Raw genomic sequence first — 13,713 nt, forward strand, 5'->3', positions numbered from 1 at the left:
CCTGAGGTCAGGAATTCAAGACCAGCCTGGTCAACATGGTGAAACCGCATCTCTACAAAAATACAAAAATTAGCTGGGCGTGATGATGGGTGCCTATAATCCCAGCTACTCAGGAGACTGAGGCAGGAGAATTACTTGAACCCAGGAGGCGAAGGTTGCAGGGAGCTGAGATTGTGCCACTGCACTTCAGCCTGGGTGACAGAGTAAGACTTCATCTAGAAAAAATAAAAAATAAACTAATTAGGGTTGCTGTCTTCCAGTGAAACTGTTTCTAAAAACAGGCTATAGGCCAGATTTGGCCTGTGAGCTATAGTTTTTAGACCCTTGCTTTAGAATACTTCACTAAATACTTGACCCTTTTTCTCCATCATACAAAATACTGATAGTGTTTTATTGCTGTCATGTATGCAGGGATGGTTTAAGTTTGAGCATTAATGAAAGGTTGAGGAAGAATGTGTGATGTTACATACCATTTTCTGTTCCACAGAAATAAGTTTTCAAATGTTCTGTTCATGCCTTCCCATCGCTTTCATTGTTTATACCAGTTGCTGTGCCTTCATTTTTTTCTAGTTATACTACAACTGTATTATGATCTGGCCCCTGTTTCAAAGATTATATTGTGCTAGATACCAAATAGAAAAATACATGTTTTTGAAGGAAAAGTGGGTCTTCTGTCAGTTTGAAAGTGTGTCCTTGTGAACAGATCTCGAAGGAGAGCAGTGTGCAGCCACTTCCAAGCCTTAGTCTTTTAGGAAGCATGTTTTTCCAGTAGGCACTTTGAACAGCAGCTTCCTCTTATGACAGACATACCCTCAAACATCAAACTTAGCATTAATCAGAGTTGGGGAAGTAGAGCTGTGTTATTTATTCTAATATTATAGTAGCAAAGACTGAGACTATTTAGTAGGCTGCCGGTAAATATGACCAGATGGTATCCAGCTGTGTAAGAGTTTAGAACGTAAGTATTAAGGTTTCAGGCACTAAACTTAGTCCTTTCTTGCATGACTACATAAAAACCTTAGATGAGCTTCAATAGAGACTATTTAACCTTCTCTTCTCTCTAGTCTCCTTAGCTTCCTTTGTATTCATTCATCTATTACATCTTCAAATAGTGAAGTGTATGACTTGCTCACCAAACCACCAGAGACCCCTCTGGAATGTGTTCAGTATACATCATTCCCGGAGTGGCTTGATAGAGTGACTGGCCCGTGGTCACCAGCTATTAGGCAGCAAGCAGCCAGTACACAAACATAGGTCTTTTAATTTCCAGATCAGTGCTGTTTTTCTCCTTGTGAAATTGTCAGTTTTAGATTGGTTTTATTTTGGAGAGTATAAGCCTTCTTAAGACTTGAAATGCTTTTTAGCTATTGTGATTGATAATGGCATAAGTCCTAAGGTCCGTCTGTATAAACATAAAAACCAAATTGTCTGTTAGTAAATAAACCCTACCCCCTCTTTCCCTCGTCCATCCATTTATTTTTTATTAATATTCTTCCTTTCTCTGTATCTCATAATCATTTAAAATACAACATTCTACAAACCTTAGCTCATTTAAATGAAGAAACCTAGAACTAACCTCAATAACTACTTGAGCAGTACTGGAACATAAAATGCTTGTGACAGTGCTGCCACTAGGGCAAAATACAGGTACATCTTGCAGATAGTGTGAGTTCGGTTCCAGACCACTGCAGTAAAGCTAACATCGTAATAAAGAGAGTCACGCAAATTTGTTGGTTTCCCAGAGCAAATAGAAGTTATGTTTATATTATAGTATATTAAGTGTGCAGTAGCATTATGTCTAAAAAATATCTTAATTTTAAAATACCTTACTGGTAAAAATGCTGATAATCATCTGAACCTCAGCAAGTCATAACCTTTTGCTGCTTGAGGGTCTTGATGATGAGGGCTGCTGATTTATTAGGGTGGTAGCTGCTGAAGGTTGGGGTAGCTTTGGCAATTTCTGTGGCCTTTTTTTTTGTATGTTTGTTTTGTTTTGTTTTTGAGATAGAGTTTCACTCTTGTTGCCCAAGCTGGAGTGCAATAGTGCAATCTCAGCTCACTGCAGCCTCCGTCTCCTGGGTTCAAGAGATTTCTCCTGCCTCAGCCTCCCGAGTAGCTGGAATTACAGGTGCCTACCACCATGCCCAGCTAATTTTTGTATTGTTGGTAGAGACAGGGTTTCACCATGTTGGCCAGGCTTGTCTCGAGCTCCTGACCTCAGGTTATCCACCTGCCTTGGTCTCCCAAAGTGCTGGGATTATAGGTGTGAACCACATTGCTGGGCTTTTAGCTTTTTTTTTTGAGACATGGTCTCACTCTGTCATCCAGGGTGGAATGCAGTGCCATGATCTTGGTTCATTGTAACCTCTGTCTCCCAGCTTCAAGCCATCCTCCTACCTAAGCCTCCCAAGTAGCTGGGACTACAGACACATGCCACCATGCCCAGCTAATTTTTGTATTTTCTGTAGAGACAGGGTCTCCCTGTGTTGCCTAGACTGGTCTTGAGATCTCAAACCCCTAGACTCAAGCGATTCTTGCGCCTTGGCCTCCCAAAGTGCTGGGATTATAGGCATGAGCCACTGCACCTGACCATGAATATTCTTAATGGAATTTAAAATGATGAGTCCTGTCTAGAAGGTTTTCAGTTTACTTTACTCAAATATGTCTGAGGAATCCCTGTCTTTGACAGCTATAGCCTTGTGAATGAAGTGTTTTTACGTTTGAGACAGTCTCACTCTGTCATCCAGGCTAGAGTGCAGTGGAGTGATCTCGGCTCACTGCAGCCTCATGCCTTAGCCTCCAGAGTAGCTGGGACTACGGGCATGCACCACCAAGCCCCGCTAATTTTTGTATTTTTAGTAGAGGTGAGGTTTCATCATTTTGGCCAGGCTGGCGTTGAACTCCCGATATCAGGTGATCCATTCACCTCTGCCTCCCAGAGTGCTGGGATTACAGGCATGAGCCACTGCCATGTATTTCTTCAATAAGAAATTTCGACTTGAATGTTGAAATTACTCTTTGATCCATGAGCTGCAGAATGGATATTGTGTTAGTAGGTATTAAAATATTAATCCCAGCCCAGCGTGGTGGCTCACTAACAATATACTTGGTCATCAAAAACTCTGATGGAGGCTGGGTGCAGTGGCTCACACCTGCAGTCCGAGCCCTTTGGGAGGACAAGGTAGGCAGATCACCTGAGGTCAGGAGTTTGAGACCAGCTTAGCCAACATGGTGAAACACTGTCTCTACTAAAATTAACAAAAATTAGCTGGGCGTGGTGGCATGTGCCTGTCATACCAGCTACTCGGGAGGCTGAGGCACGAGAATTGCTTGAACCCAGGAGGCGGAGGTTACAATGAGCCAAGATGGTGCCAGTGCATTCCAGCCTGGGTGACAGAGCAAGAATGTCTCAAAATAAAAAACTCTGATGGAGATGGGCAAGGAGATTAATGTTTTTTGTTTTGTTTGTTTGTTTTTTGAGACAGATTCTTGCTCTGGTGCCCAGGCTGGAGTGCAGTGGTGCAGTCTGGCTCACTGGGTTCAAGCAGGTTTCCTGCCTCAGCCTCCCGAGTAGCTGGGATTACAGGTAGGTGCCCGCCACCATCCCTGGCTAATTTTTGTATTTTTAGTAGAGACAGGGTTTCGCCATGTTGCTGAGGCTGGTCTCAAACTCCTGACCTCAGGTGATCTGCCTACCTTGTCCTCCCAAAGGGCTCGGATTGCAGGTGTGAGCCACTGCACCCAGCCTCCATCAGAGTTTTTGATGACCAAGTATATTGTTAGTGAGCAGTAGTATTTTGAAAAGAATTTTTTTTTTTTCTGAGCAATAGGTCTGATTAGTCAACCATGTTGTAAACAGATGTGCTATCATCCAGCTTTGTTCCATTTATAGAGCACAGGCAGAGTAGATTTAGTATAATTCTTAAGGGCCCTCGGGTTTTTGGAATGGTAGGCTTCTCCTCGGTAGCTATAAAAATTCTTGATGGCATCTTCCAGTAAAAGTCCATTTTTTCTACGTTGAAATTGTTTAATGTAGCCAGTTGCGTCAATTATCCCAGCTAGATATTCAGGGTAACTTGCTGCAGCTTCTACATTAGCACTTAATGTTTTGCCTTATACTTTTATTTTATGGAGATGGCTTCTTTTCTTAAACCTCCTGAACCAACCCCTGCCAGCTTTCAACTTTCTTCTGTAGCCTTCTCACGTCTCTCAGCCTTCGTAGATTGAGGAGAGTTAGGGCATTGCCCTGGATTAGGCTTTGGCTTAAAGGAATGTTGTGGTAGGTTTGATCTTCTATCTAGACTTCTGAAACTTTCTTCATATTGGCAGTAAAGCTGTTTGCTTTCTTATCATTTGTGTGTTCACTGGAGGAGCACTTTTAATTTCCTTCAAGAACTTTTTCTTTGTAGTCACAGCTTGGCTGTTTAGTGCAAGAGGCCTAGCTAGTTCTTGGTCCATCTCAGCTCTTTTTTTTTTTTTTTTTTTTGAGATGGAGTCTTGCTCTGTTGCCCAGGCTGGAGTGTAATGGTGCCATCTTGGCTCACTGCAACCTCTGCCTCCTGGGTTCAAGTGATTCTCCTGCCTCAGCCTCTTGAGTAGCTGGGATAACAGCCACCATGCCTGGCTAATTTTTTGTATTTTTAGTAGAGATGGGGTTTCAAGACGGGGTTTCACCATGTTGTCCAGGCTGGTCTCGATCTCCTAACCTCAGGTGATCCACCTGCCTTGGCCTCCCAAAATGCTGGGATTACAGGCGTGAGCCACCACTCCCGGCCCTGGCCTTTATTTTTCTCAATCTTTCTTAAATGTATGTATAGCTCATACTTATTTCAGTGTTTAATATTAGAAGTGTCTTGATCTTTATTTAGAAGTTTGGTGATGTTTTTGTGACCAGAAATATGTCATAGGAACTAACTCTTACTTATATCAGTTAGCCTTTGCTAAAATTGGTTTTTTTCTATGTTTGGCTTAAGTTGCAATTTCTAGGAGTGTATCGAAGACATTAAGGGAGGACTTACTCTGCTTTAATTGGAAGCAGAATTGGTCAAGAATTGAGTTTCATTTTAGGGGAGCTTTCTGTGGTCTTTTCCCCTTGAACAGTTGTTATGATGTTAGTTTCAGGTATTGTCTCCCAACAACATCTGTTTGGTTTTATTTACCTCAAAGGGCTGTGTCATGGGTTTAGGCGTGTCTAAGGAAGAGTTTAGTATAGAGAATGAAGTACATGCCAAGGAATTGAGAGCTGAACTGAAGTCTAAAGGTACTGAGTTTCAAAAACCAGGTCATATTGCAATAAAACCTTAGATTTCTTTTTATTTATGAGGTTGATAATTTTGATACATCCTGTTGTTCCATGCCCAGGCATATCACTAAGGGAAGATTTGGCAGGCATGGTACCTGGTTAGAGCAAGAGCTTGAAAGATTTCCAAGATAATTTTAAAAGAGGAGCACTCTGATTTTGGGATGTTTTAAAAACTTCTGAGGTCTCTTTAAGAATGATAAAGAGTAACTGGATATAAAGAATAACAGCTAGATTGCCCACTCTTGAATGGTCTGATTAAATCATCTCACTTCTGCATGATTTTCTCCTTATCTTTTTGCTAATGGATGTCCAGGCAGAGGTATTTATCCTCATCCTATTTACCCATTGTCATTAATATTTCAGACTTTGCTAATCTATCCTGGTCACTTTTCTGAAGAGGTTCTGACTTTCAAAAGATTTACACTTGGGAATGGTCTGCACCCACCTCTTACTTTTAAATTTCCAGCCTTTAAGTCTGCCTTGAAGCTTCCAGGACTGTCTTAGATGTTTTTATGTGTCCTTTCTGTCATCCCCTTTTATTTTAAATTCACTTCAGTAAGTCAGTTTCAGGTAGATTTCTGATTGTAGTCCTTGCTCTAACATCCCAGAGCTCACTTATTCTAAGCTTACTGAAATAAGCTTGTATAACCATTTCCTCTGGTTCTTCAGGCAATTCCAATAAGTATTTCAGGGTCAAGCTTTCCAAGATTCACTTTTTTTCTCAGAAAAGCCATACCCAGCAACTGTCTTGCCCCTCCAGTTAGGGGTAGTTATCGGACTGTGAGGGATCCAGAGATGAATCATATGCAGATCCTACCCTCAAGGAGCTTGTATATCAGGAGGGGAAATAAGACATACACACTGATGTGTATGTCACACAAAGTATCCTACAATGATTGTACAGGGTAATATGAGGACAGAAAGAGAGGTGCAGATCAGGGACTTCTTAAGGCTCCCAAGAAGGAGGGACCATTTCCAGAAAGCAATAGTGAAGACTTCCTGGAGAGATAGTAACTCCGTTGAGTGCCTGCAGTCCCAGCTACTTGGGAGGCTGAGGTAGGAGGATTGCTTGAGCCCAGGAAGTAGAGGCTGCAGTGAGCCAAGATCATGCCACTGCACTCCAGTCTGGGCAACAGAGCAAAACCCTGGGACAGATTTTGCAGAGAAAGAGTGTGGAGATCCACCTTTCTCAGCCTCCTGAGTAGCTAAGACTTACAGGTACGTGCCACAATGCCTATTTAAAAAAATTTTTTTTTTCTTTTTTGAGATGGAGTCTCGCTCTGCTGCCAAGGCTGGTGTGCAGTGGCATTATCTTGGCTCACTGCAACTTCCTCCTCCGAGGTTGAAGTGATTCTTTTGCCTCAGCCTCCCAAGTAGCTGGGTTTACAAGCATGTACCACCACGCCCGGCTAATTTATTTTGTATTGTATTTTTAATAGAAACAGGATTTTACCATATTAGCCAGGCTGGTCTTGAACTCCTGACCTCAAGTGATCTACCACCTCAGCCTCCAAAAGTGCTGGGATTACAAGCATGAGCTTGTAACCTAAAGAGTTTTTGTTTTGGAGACAGAGTATGACTGTGTTGCCCAGGCTGGTCTCAAACTACTGGCCTGAAGTGATTCTCCTGTCTCAGCCGCCAGAGTTGTTGAGATTACAGACATAAGCCATAGCACTCGGCCTCCTCTTACTTTTAAATACACTCTTTCCCTTATTATCCTAGAAGATGAACCCAGCACATTTTCCATAGGCTTGTAGATGTTGTAAATGGACTACTTCTGTAGCAGAATCAATTTACTTGCAATTAATGCATTAAAATAAGAGGTGATGATTAGCTAAGGTTGCTTTATTATTTTTCTTCTTCTCCTTCTCCTCCTTCTTCTTCTTCTTCCTCCTCCTCCTCCTCCTCCTCCTCCTCCTCCTTCTTTCTTCTTCTTCTTTTCTTCCTTTTTTTTTTTTGAGACAGAGTCTCTCTCTGTGGCCCAGGCTGGAGTGCAGTGGCGCGATCTTGGCTCACTGCAACCTCTGCCTCCTGGGTTCAAGCAGTTCTCCTGCCTTGGCCTCCTGAGTAGCTGCGCCACTATACCCAGCTAATTTTTGTATTTTTAATAGGGACGGGGTTTCACCATGTTGGCCAGGCTGGTTTCAAACTCCTGACCTCAGATGATCAACCTGCCTTTGCTTCCCAAAGTGTTGGGATTGTAGGCATGAACTACTCTGCCTGGCCTGCTTTATACATATATTTTTAATTATTAGGGTGTTTTTAAAGCTTCATGCAAAGAATGGATCTGCTTTAGGGAAAGCCTTTTGAATAAAACTACTCACCTTTTCCAGGAATTTACGTTAACAATTTATATTCTTCTGAGAGATATTACTAATAATATCTGCAAAGATGCTAGAAAACATGCTCCAAACCTTTTTCTCTTTTCCCTGTGGGAAGATCTTGTGTCCTTCAAAGGAAGAGGACCTTTTCTTTTGAAGTCAGGAATTTATAAAAAGAGTTTGCTGAATGGAAGAATCATAAAGGCCATAACTCTAAAACCTAATGTAAAGAAGAACAGTTATAGAGCTGTCCAAAGATGGGAAAGAATGTCTTACAATAAGCCAGTTTCCTGGAACTAGAGTGTGAGGCACTCAAATTCTACCTTAAGTGGCTGGTTGACCACTTAAGGTAGAATCACCTGGGGTTAGACAAAGGTTGAAGAAAAGCTGCGAGCATCTTATGAAGAGGTGGACCTGAGTGTCTCATTACGTCTTTTTTTTTTTTCAGTCCTAAAGTTCTGTGATGCAGTAAAATATAAAGAATATTATCGACTTGTATTTTTTGCCTTTATCTGTTTGGGGTTTCCTAATGTAGATGGGCTTCTCAATTTTAAAACTTAACCTTTAGTAAATTTTCAGTTCAAAAAAAATTTAATAACTTCTCTTTTGTACTTAACTTCCACTACCACAGTATGTGGCTCTGAGCCAGCCAAAGATCATGATCTGTTGACTACACAGATGTTTGGGGGCTGATCATGCCTGCACATCCATAGTTGGGATAGTTCAAAATTTAAAAGCAAACTGCACAGATGGTTCTAGAACTGCTTTTTGAATTGAGTACCTTTATAATGTTTTGGGGGCATATCAGAGGACAGCCAGAACTTGTTATCAGACTTTTAAATTGTACAGATCTTTGTACTCCAACTAAACCTACCCATCCATTAACAAGTATATGGAGATATCATCCTCGCAACTGTGCATCTTTCTCCTTTGACCTTAGCAATTTGCATGGCAGATTGTGCCAAGAGGAGGCTTGTCCATGGACCCATACAATAGAAGGTTAGATTCTTTTTTTTTTTTTTTGAGACGGAGTTTCGCTCTTGTTACCCAGGCTGAAGTGCAATGGCGCGATCTCGGCTCACCGCAACCTCCGCCTCCTGGGTTCAGGCAATTCTCCTGCCTCAGCCTCCTGAGTAGCTGGGATTACAGGCACGCACCACCGTGCCCAGCTAATTAGATTCTTTTAAAGTTTCTTGATAATTATTTTTATTTCCAGAAAGATATTTTTGTTTGCCCCATTTGAAAAAGGTTAAATTGAGTCACTCTCTTCATTGTCTTGAGTACCTTGTAGGAAACTATTAATAATGATAAATAACTAAACTTCTCTAGATTATCTTAATTTTGTTGTTGTTGCTGTTCTCAATACATCTAAGAGAGTACCATATAGGACATGTGTATTGATGATAAGTGAAAATACAGGGGTCTTACTTGGTTATTTAGGACTTAAGATTTTATCTAGTCATTTTCAACTGTGATTGAACACTTCCCTTTAACTCCCTTCAGAAACTCCAAGATCATATTGCATCCCAGGTACTAGAATTTCTGTTGATGTATAGAGCTGTTTATAGGCCTCTAGCACCAGAAATTGGCTCCAAACCTTTTCCCATTACATCATCACCCACTAATGTCATTACACCAGAATGAAATCTGCTTTGAAGCTCGTATTCTTGTTTTCCTTCCATTTCATTCCCCTCATCATTTCCTTTAGAAGGAAAAGGGAAGAAAAAAAATCAGACCTGTAAACATTTAAGGGTGAATTGGACATCCCCATAGGCTAAACCCTAGAGTTGTCAGCTTTCATTCCATTCTGCTGTGATAGTGTTCTGCCCAGTGTGTATCCACATGGAGCCTGGAAAGTAACAAGTATGTTCATGTGACAACTGGCTTTGGTGCTTTTCTTTCAGCCCCTCAGAATTAGTTCTTAATGACTCACATAGATCTCTGCCAGCATCCTGTCACTGGCATGTTAAACCTTTTCAAGTAATTCCTCAGAATAGAAAGTCTTAGGAGAGCACTAAGTTTCTCCATTCTTTGTGTTTAATTAAAACTGTTCTTGCATTTAAATATTTGCTAGATACGCGCTTAAGACATTACAATACAGGTTGAGTATCCTTAATCTGAAAATCTGAAATCCAAAACTCTGAGCCCTGACATGACGCCCAAAGGAAATGCTCATTTTGGATTTTGGATTTTCAAATTTGGGATGCTTAGCCATTAAGTATAGTGCAAACTTACTCCAAAAAAAAAAAAAAAAAAAGGCCGGGCACGGTGGCTCACTCCTGTAATTCCAGCACTAGCACTCCGAGAGGCCGAGGTGGTTGGATCATCTGAGATCAGGAATTTGAGACCAGCCTGGCCAACATGGTGAAACCCCATCTCTACTAAAAATACAAAAAAAGCCGAGTGTGGTGGCAAATGCTTGTAATCCCAGCTACTTAGGAGGCTGAGGCAGGAGAATCTCTTGAACTTGGAAGGCGGAGGTTGTGGTGAGCTGAGATTGTGCCACTGCACTCCAGCTTGGGCAACAAGAGTGAAACTCTGTCTAAAAAAAAAAAGTCAAAATTCCAAAAACTTCTGGTCCCAGGCATTTCAGGATTTCATTCAGATAAGGGATACTCAACCTGTGTTATATACAGTTACAGCTGACATGGGACTCCTTATTCGTCTTCCTTCCTTCATCACAAAAAGGTTGACTAAATGCAGGTTCTCACCCTCTTTCTCTATTCTAATTTTAATTCTCCTTTGTTTTTTGTTTTTGAGATGGAGTCTCACTCTGTCACCTGAGCTGAAGTGCAATGGCCCAATCTCAGCCCACCGAAACCTCTGCCTCCCTGGTTCAAGCAATTCTTCTGTCTCAGCCACCCAAGTAGCTGGGATTACAGGCATCTGCCACCATGCCCAGCTAATTTTTGTATTTTTAGTAGAGACGGGGTTTCACCACATTGGTCAGGCTGGTCTCGAACTCTTGACCTAAGGTGATCCACCCACTTCAGCCTCCCAAAGTTTTGGGATTACAGATGTGAGCCATTGCACCTGACCTCTCCTTTGTTTTTTTACCTGTCTTTAAGGCCTCCAGTTGCCAGTGTGCTGTGTTAGGCTTTGTGTCTAATAACATGGTTCAGGTTAGGAAGGAACTGGGAAGAACTGGCAAGTAGTTTCATTTCAGAGACTTCATGTTTCCTTCTCAGTTATTAGGCGTATGTCCTTTGAGGCAGATTTGCCTGAGATTAGAAGGAATCATCATCATCAGGAGCCGTAGAGAAATGGGGCCACAGTGTCTGAAACAAAAGAAGAAACCTGGCACACGCTCTCTCTCCCTCTCTTTTTTTGAGACAAGTCTTGCTATGTTGCCCAGGCTGGTCTTGAACTCTTGGGCCCAAGCAATCCTGCCTCAGCTTCCTGAGTAGCTGGAACCACAGGCATGCACCATTGTTCCCAGCTCGGGTCTTATTTTTTAAGACTCTGGGTTTACATTTCTGTACAGTATTAATCACTGAAGACTTTTAATACAAAAATTTGCTGAAGGCTCTGGCATGGAGTATGAGAAGCCACGAGTACTTGAAAACGCTTTGGAGGGAATGGCATTGAAAATTATGGGCTAGACTAGGGCAATAAAGTACTTTCCTCACCCCATACACAGAAGCCCTTGATTCACATTAGGATTTCAGCTTACATTTCTAGCATCTTTTGATTTTCTAGTTGGAGCTCTTCAGTAGTCTCTATGGTATAAGCTATGTAGAAGGAAAACTTTCTTCCCAGTGTTTTTGTTAGGATGTAAGTCTCTGTTAAAATCTTCTTAGCACAATTGTATGCCTTATCAGACTGAAAAATTGAATAGATTCATACATCCACAAAGATACAAATGCCTAATCTGGACAGAAAATCTGAGTTTATTCTTCCTAATGTGTCTTATGTATGTGTTTGTTTTCAGTTGTCGAAATGTCCGCAGAAGGAGGATTTGGTGGTACTAGCAGCAGTGATGCCCAGCAAAGCCTACAGTCCTTCTGGCCTCGGGTCATGGAAGAAATTCGGAATTTAACAGTGGTGAGGAAGAATGAGAAACTTTTATTAGAAACTTTTAAAGCATGTAAAGAGCCATGGGAAATTAACCAAAACTCACACTAAAGCATTTTTAATTTCAAGCACATTTACAAAAGTATAGTTCATCCCTGACCTATGGGTAGGAAAATGAAAATATAATTTGCCTTGTGTGAGTTAACTACAAGGGTGCCTTTTATATTTCAGTGATCTTCCATAGGCTTGTGGGTGTATAGTGGGTACTTTGATTTGGAGGTAGTTAATGTGAGACATATCCTTTAGGACTAGTAGAAAAACAGATCTCATCTTCTTTCAGTAGCTGTAGCTCAATTTCTTAGACCTGATTTAGTGGCCCTGCCACATTTCTAGAACTTGGTAAAAACTATTGGGCAATTTATTCAACAACAAATCTGTTGTGAGCCAGGAACTCTTTCCAGGTGTTAAAAGATACACTTTGATCAGTTTCTCAACAGCTGCATTTTTGACATTTTGGGTCAGTTAATTCTTTGTTGTGAGGGGCTGTCTTATGCATAATAATAGCATGTTTAGCAGCACCCCTAGCCTCTACTCACTAGATGCCAGTAGCACCTCTCCCCCAGTTGTGGCAACGAAAAAATGTCTCCAGACATTGGCAAATTTCCCCATGGGCAAATATCATCCCCTGTTGAGAACTACTGACTCAGAAGAATTAAATATAACCTTGGCCTGTGAGGAGCTTACAATCTAGTAATTACCACCAGAGTCATTTAGTCAATAGGTATTTATTAAGTACTTACTGAATCAGGCACAGTGATGAGTCCTGAAGAGGTAAAAGTCAAGGAGCACAGAGGACATAGTGCTTGTTTCTTTCTAACTCATCAGGGAAGGCTTTAAGTAAAAGGAACACTGTTTTTGGGTCTTTTTTTTTGGGGGGGTGTCTTAAAATATGAGTTTAGCATTCACCAGATGGGAAGAATGAATGGGGGAGTTTATCTTGGGCAAAGACAAGGGCATGCATAAAGACTTGAAGGCCCAGAGTTATAGTTCCTCTAACTATAAGGTTGAGGAACAAAGACATTTAGAGTGCATGGAGGTTACTGTGTATTTATTGGAGGTTGAGGGAAGAAGTATGTGGTATGAGAATGGTAGTGGAAGGTGAGGCAGGTTAGAATTGGAATATTTTCATAATACAGTTGTCATGTCCTTCATGAAGAACGTTCATTAGGGTGTCATTTTAACACATACTGAAGGAGCTCCCTATGTTGGCTGTATCATTCCTGCCTTGGAAATACTAGCATCCTGGCAGAGCAGACATTGCCTTCTTTCCTGATCTAGAATTAATGTTGCAGTTGCTTAGGGTTAGTGACCTTTAACCTCTGACATTACAATGTCAGTTTATTCATTCACTTAACAAATACTTATGCACCAACTAAGGCTATTCTAGATACTGTGGATACAGTAATGAACCAGACAGGATCATTGCACTTATGGAACATATATTCTGATGAGACAGGGTAATAAACAAGTAACTAATGAAATAACATAGTATAATAAATGCTCACTGACTTCAGGGATAAAAAGTAATTCATGTTTTGGATATACCTTTGGGTCATGTTTGTTTATAGGAAGAGTTTTCAGCAATTGAACTTGGCTTGGCCTTTCTCAGACTGGCCTGGGTTCAGAGTGGATTTCCACTAAAAAGTCATTGTTTCTCTTCTGCAGTCTAGGTAGTAGTTATCCAAACTGTCTCAGATATAAAAGAGAAGGGAGGAAAAAATGAAATTATGAAGTCAAATGTGGGGTGTTTTGTTCATATTTTAGGGGGATAATCTCATGATTAACCTTACCAGCTTTTGGTGCTGGGGTCAGCCTGGTGTAAAACGGATGCCCTCCTGGGGTGTGGTGGGACGGGGCTGATCGAGCAAGTCTGTGCCACAGCTTGAGCCGGGAGACATAAATCCAGGATCAGGCAAGTGGCCAGATAAACTCTTGAGGTTTAAGCTCAGCACTTAACTTTTCTGTTTTGTTGGACTTTGATTTTTTGTTGTTGTTGTAGTAAAAACATAAAATTTT

The 13,713-nt window shown here is 41.2% G+C and overlaps 1 protein-coding gene across 35 annotated transcripts in view; it reads left to right on the forward strand.

Annotated features, from left to right (window-relative positions):
- Positions 1–13,713, forward strand: part of NFYC (nuclear transcription factor Y subunit gamma) — a 108,063-nt gene that overhangs the window by 63,854 nt on the left and 30,496 nt on the right. For 21 of the 35 annotated variants that reach the window (XM_078331364.1, XM_035251004.3, XM_078331370.1 and 18 more), the window contains one exon: positions 11,555–11,667. In XM_078331364.1, coding sequence (XP_078187490.1) covers positions 11,563–11,667 — 105 coding nt within the window. In that variant the 5' untranslated portion in view covers positions 11,555–11,562. Of the gene's footprint in view, positions 1–3,481; positions 3,587–11,554; positions 11,668–13,713 lie in introns of all 35 variants that reach the window. The other 14 variants (XM_054259201.2, XM_054259205.2, XM_054259207.2 and 11 more) reach the window with 2 other exon arrangements.

This window comes from Callithrix jacchus, chromosome 7, assembly GCF_049354715.1.
Source record: "Callithrix jacchus isolate 240 chromosome 7, calJac240_pri, whole genome shotgun sequence".
Lineage (NCBI taxonomy): Eukaryota > Metazoa > Chordata > Mammalia > Primates > Cebidae > Callithrix > Callithrix jacchus.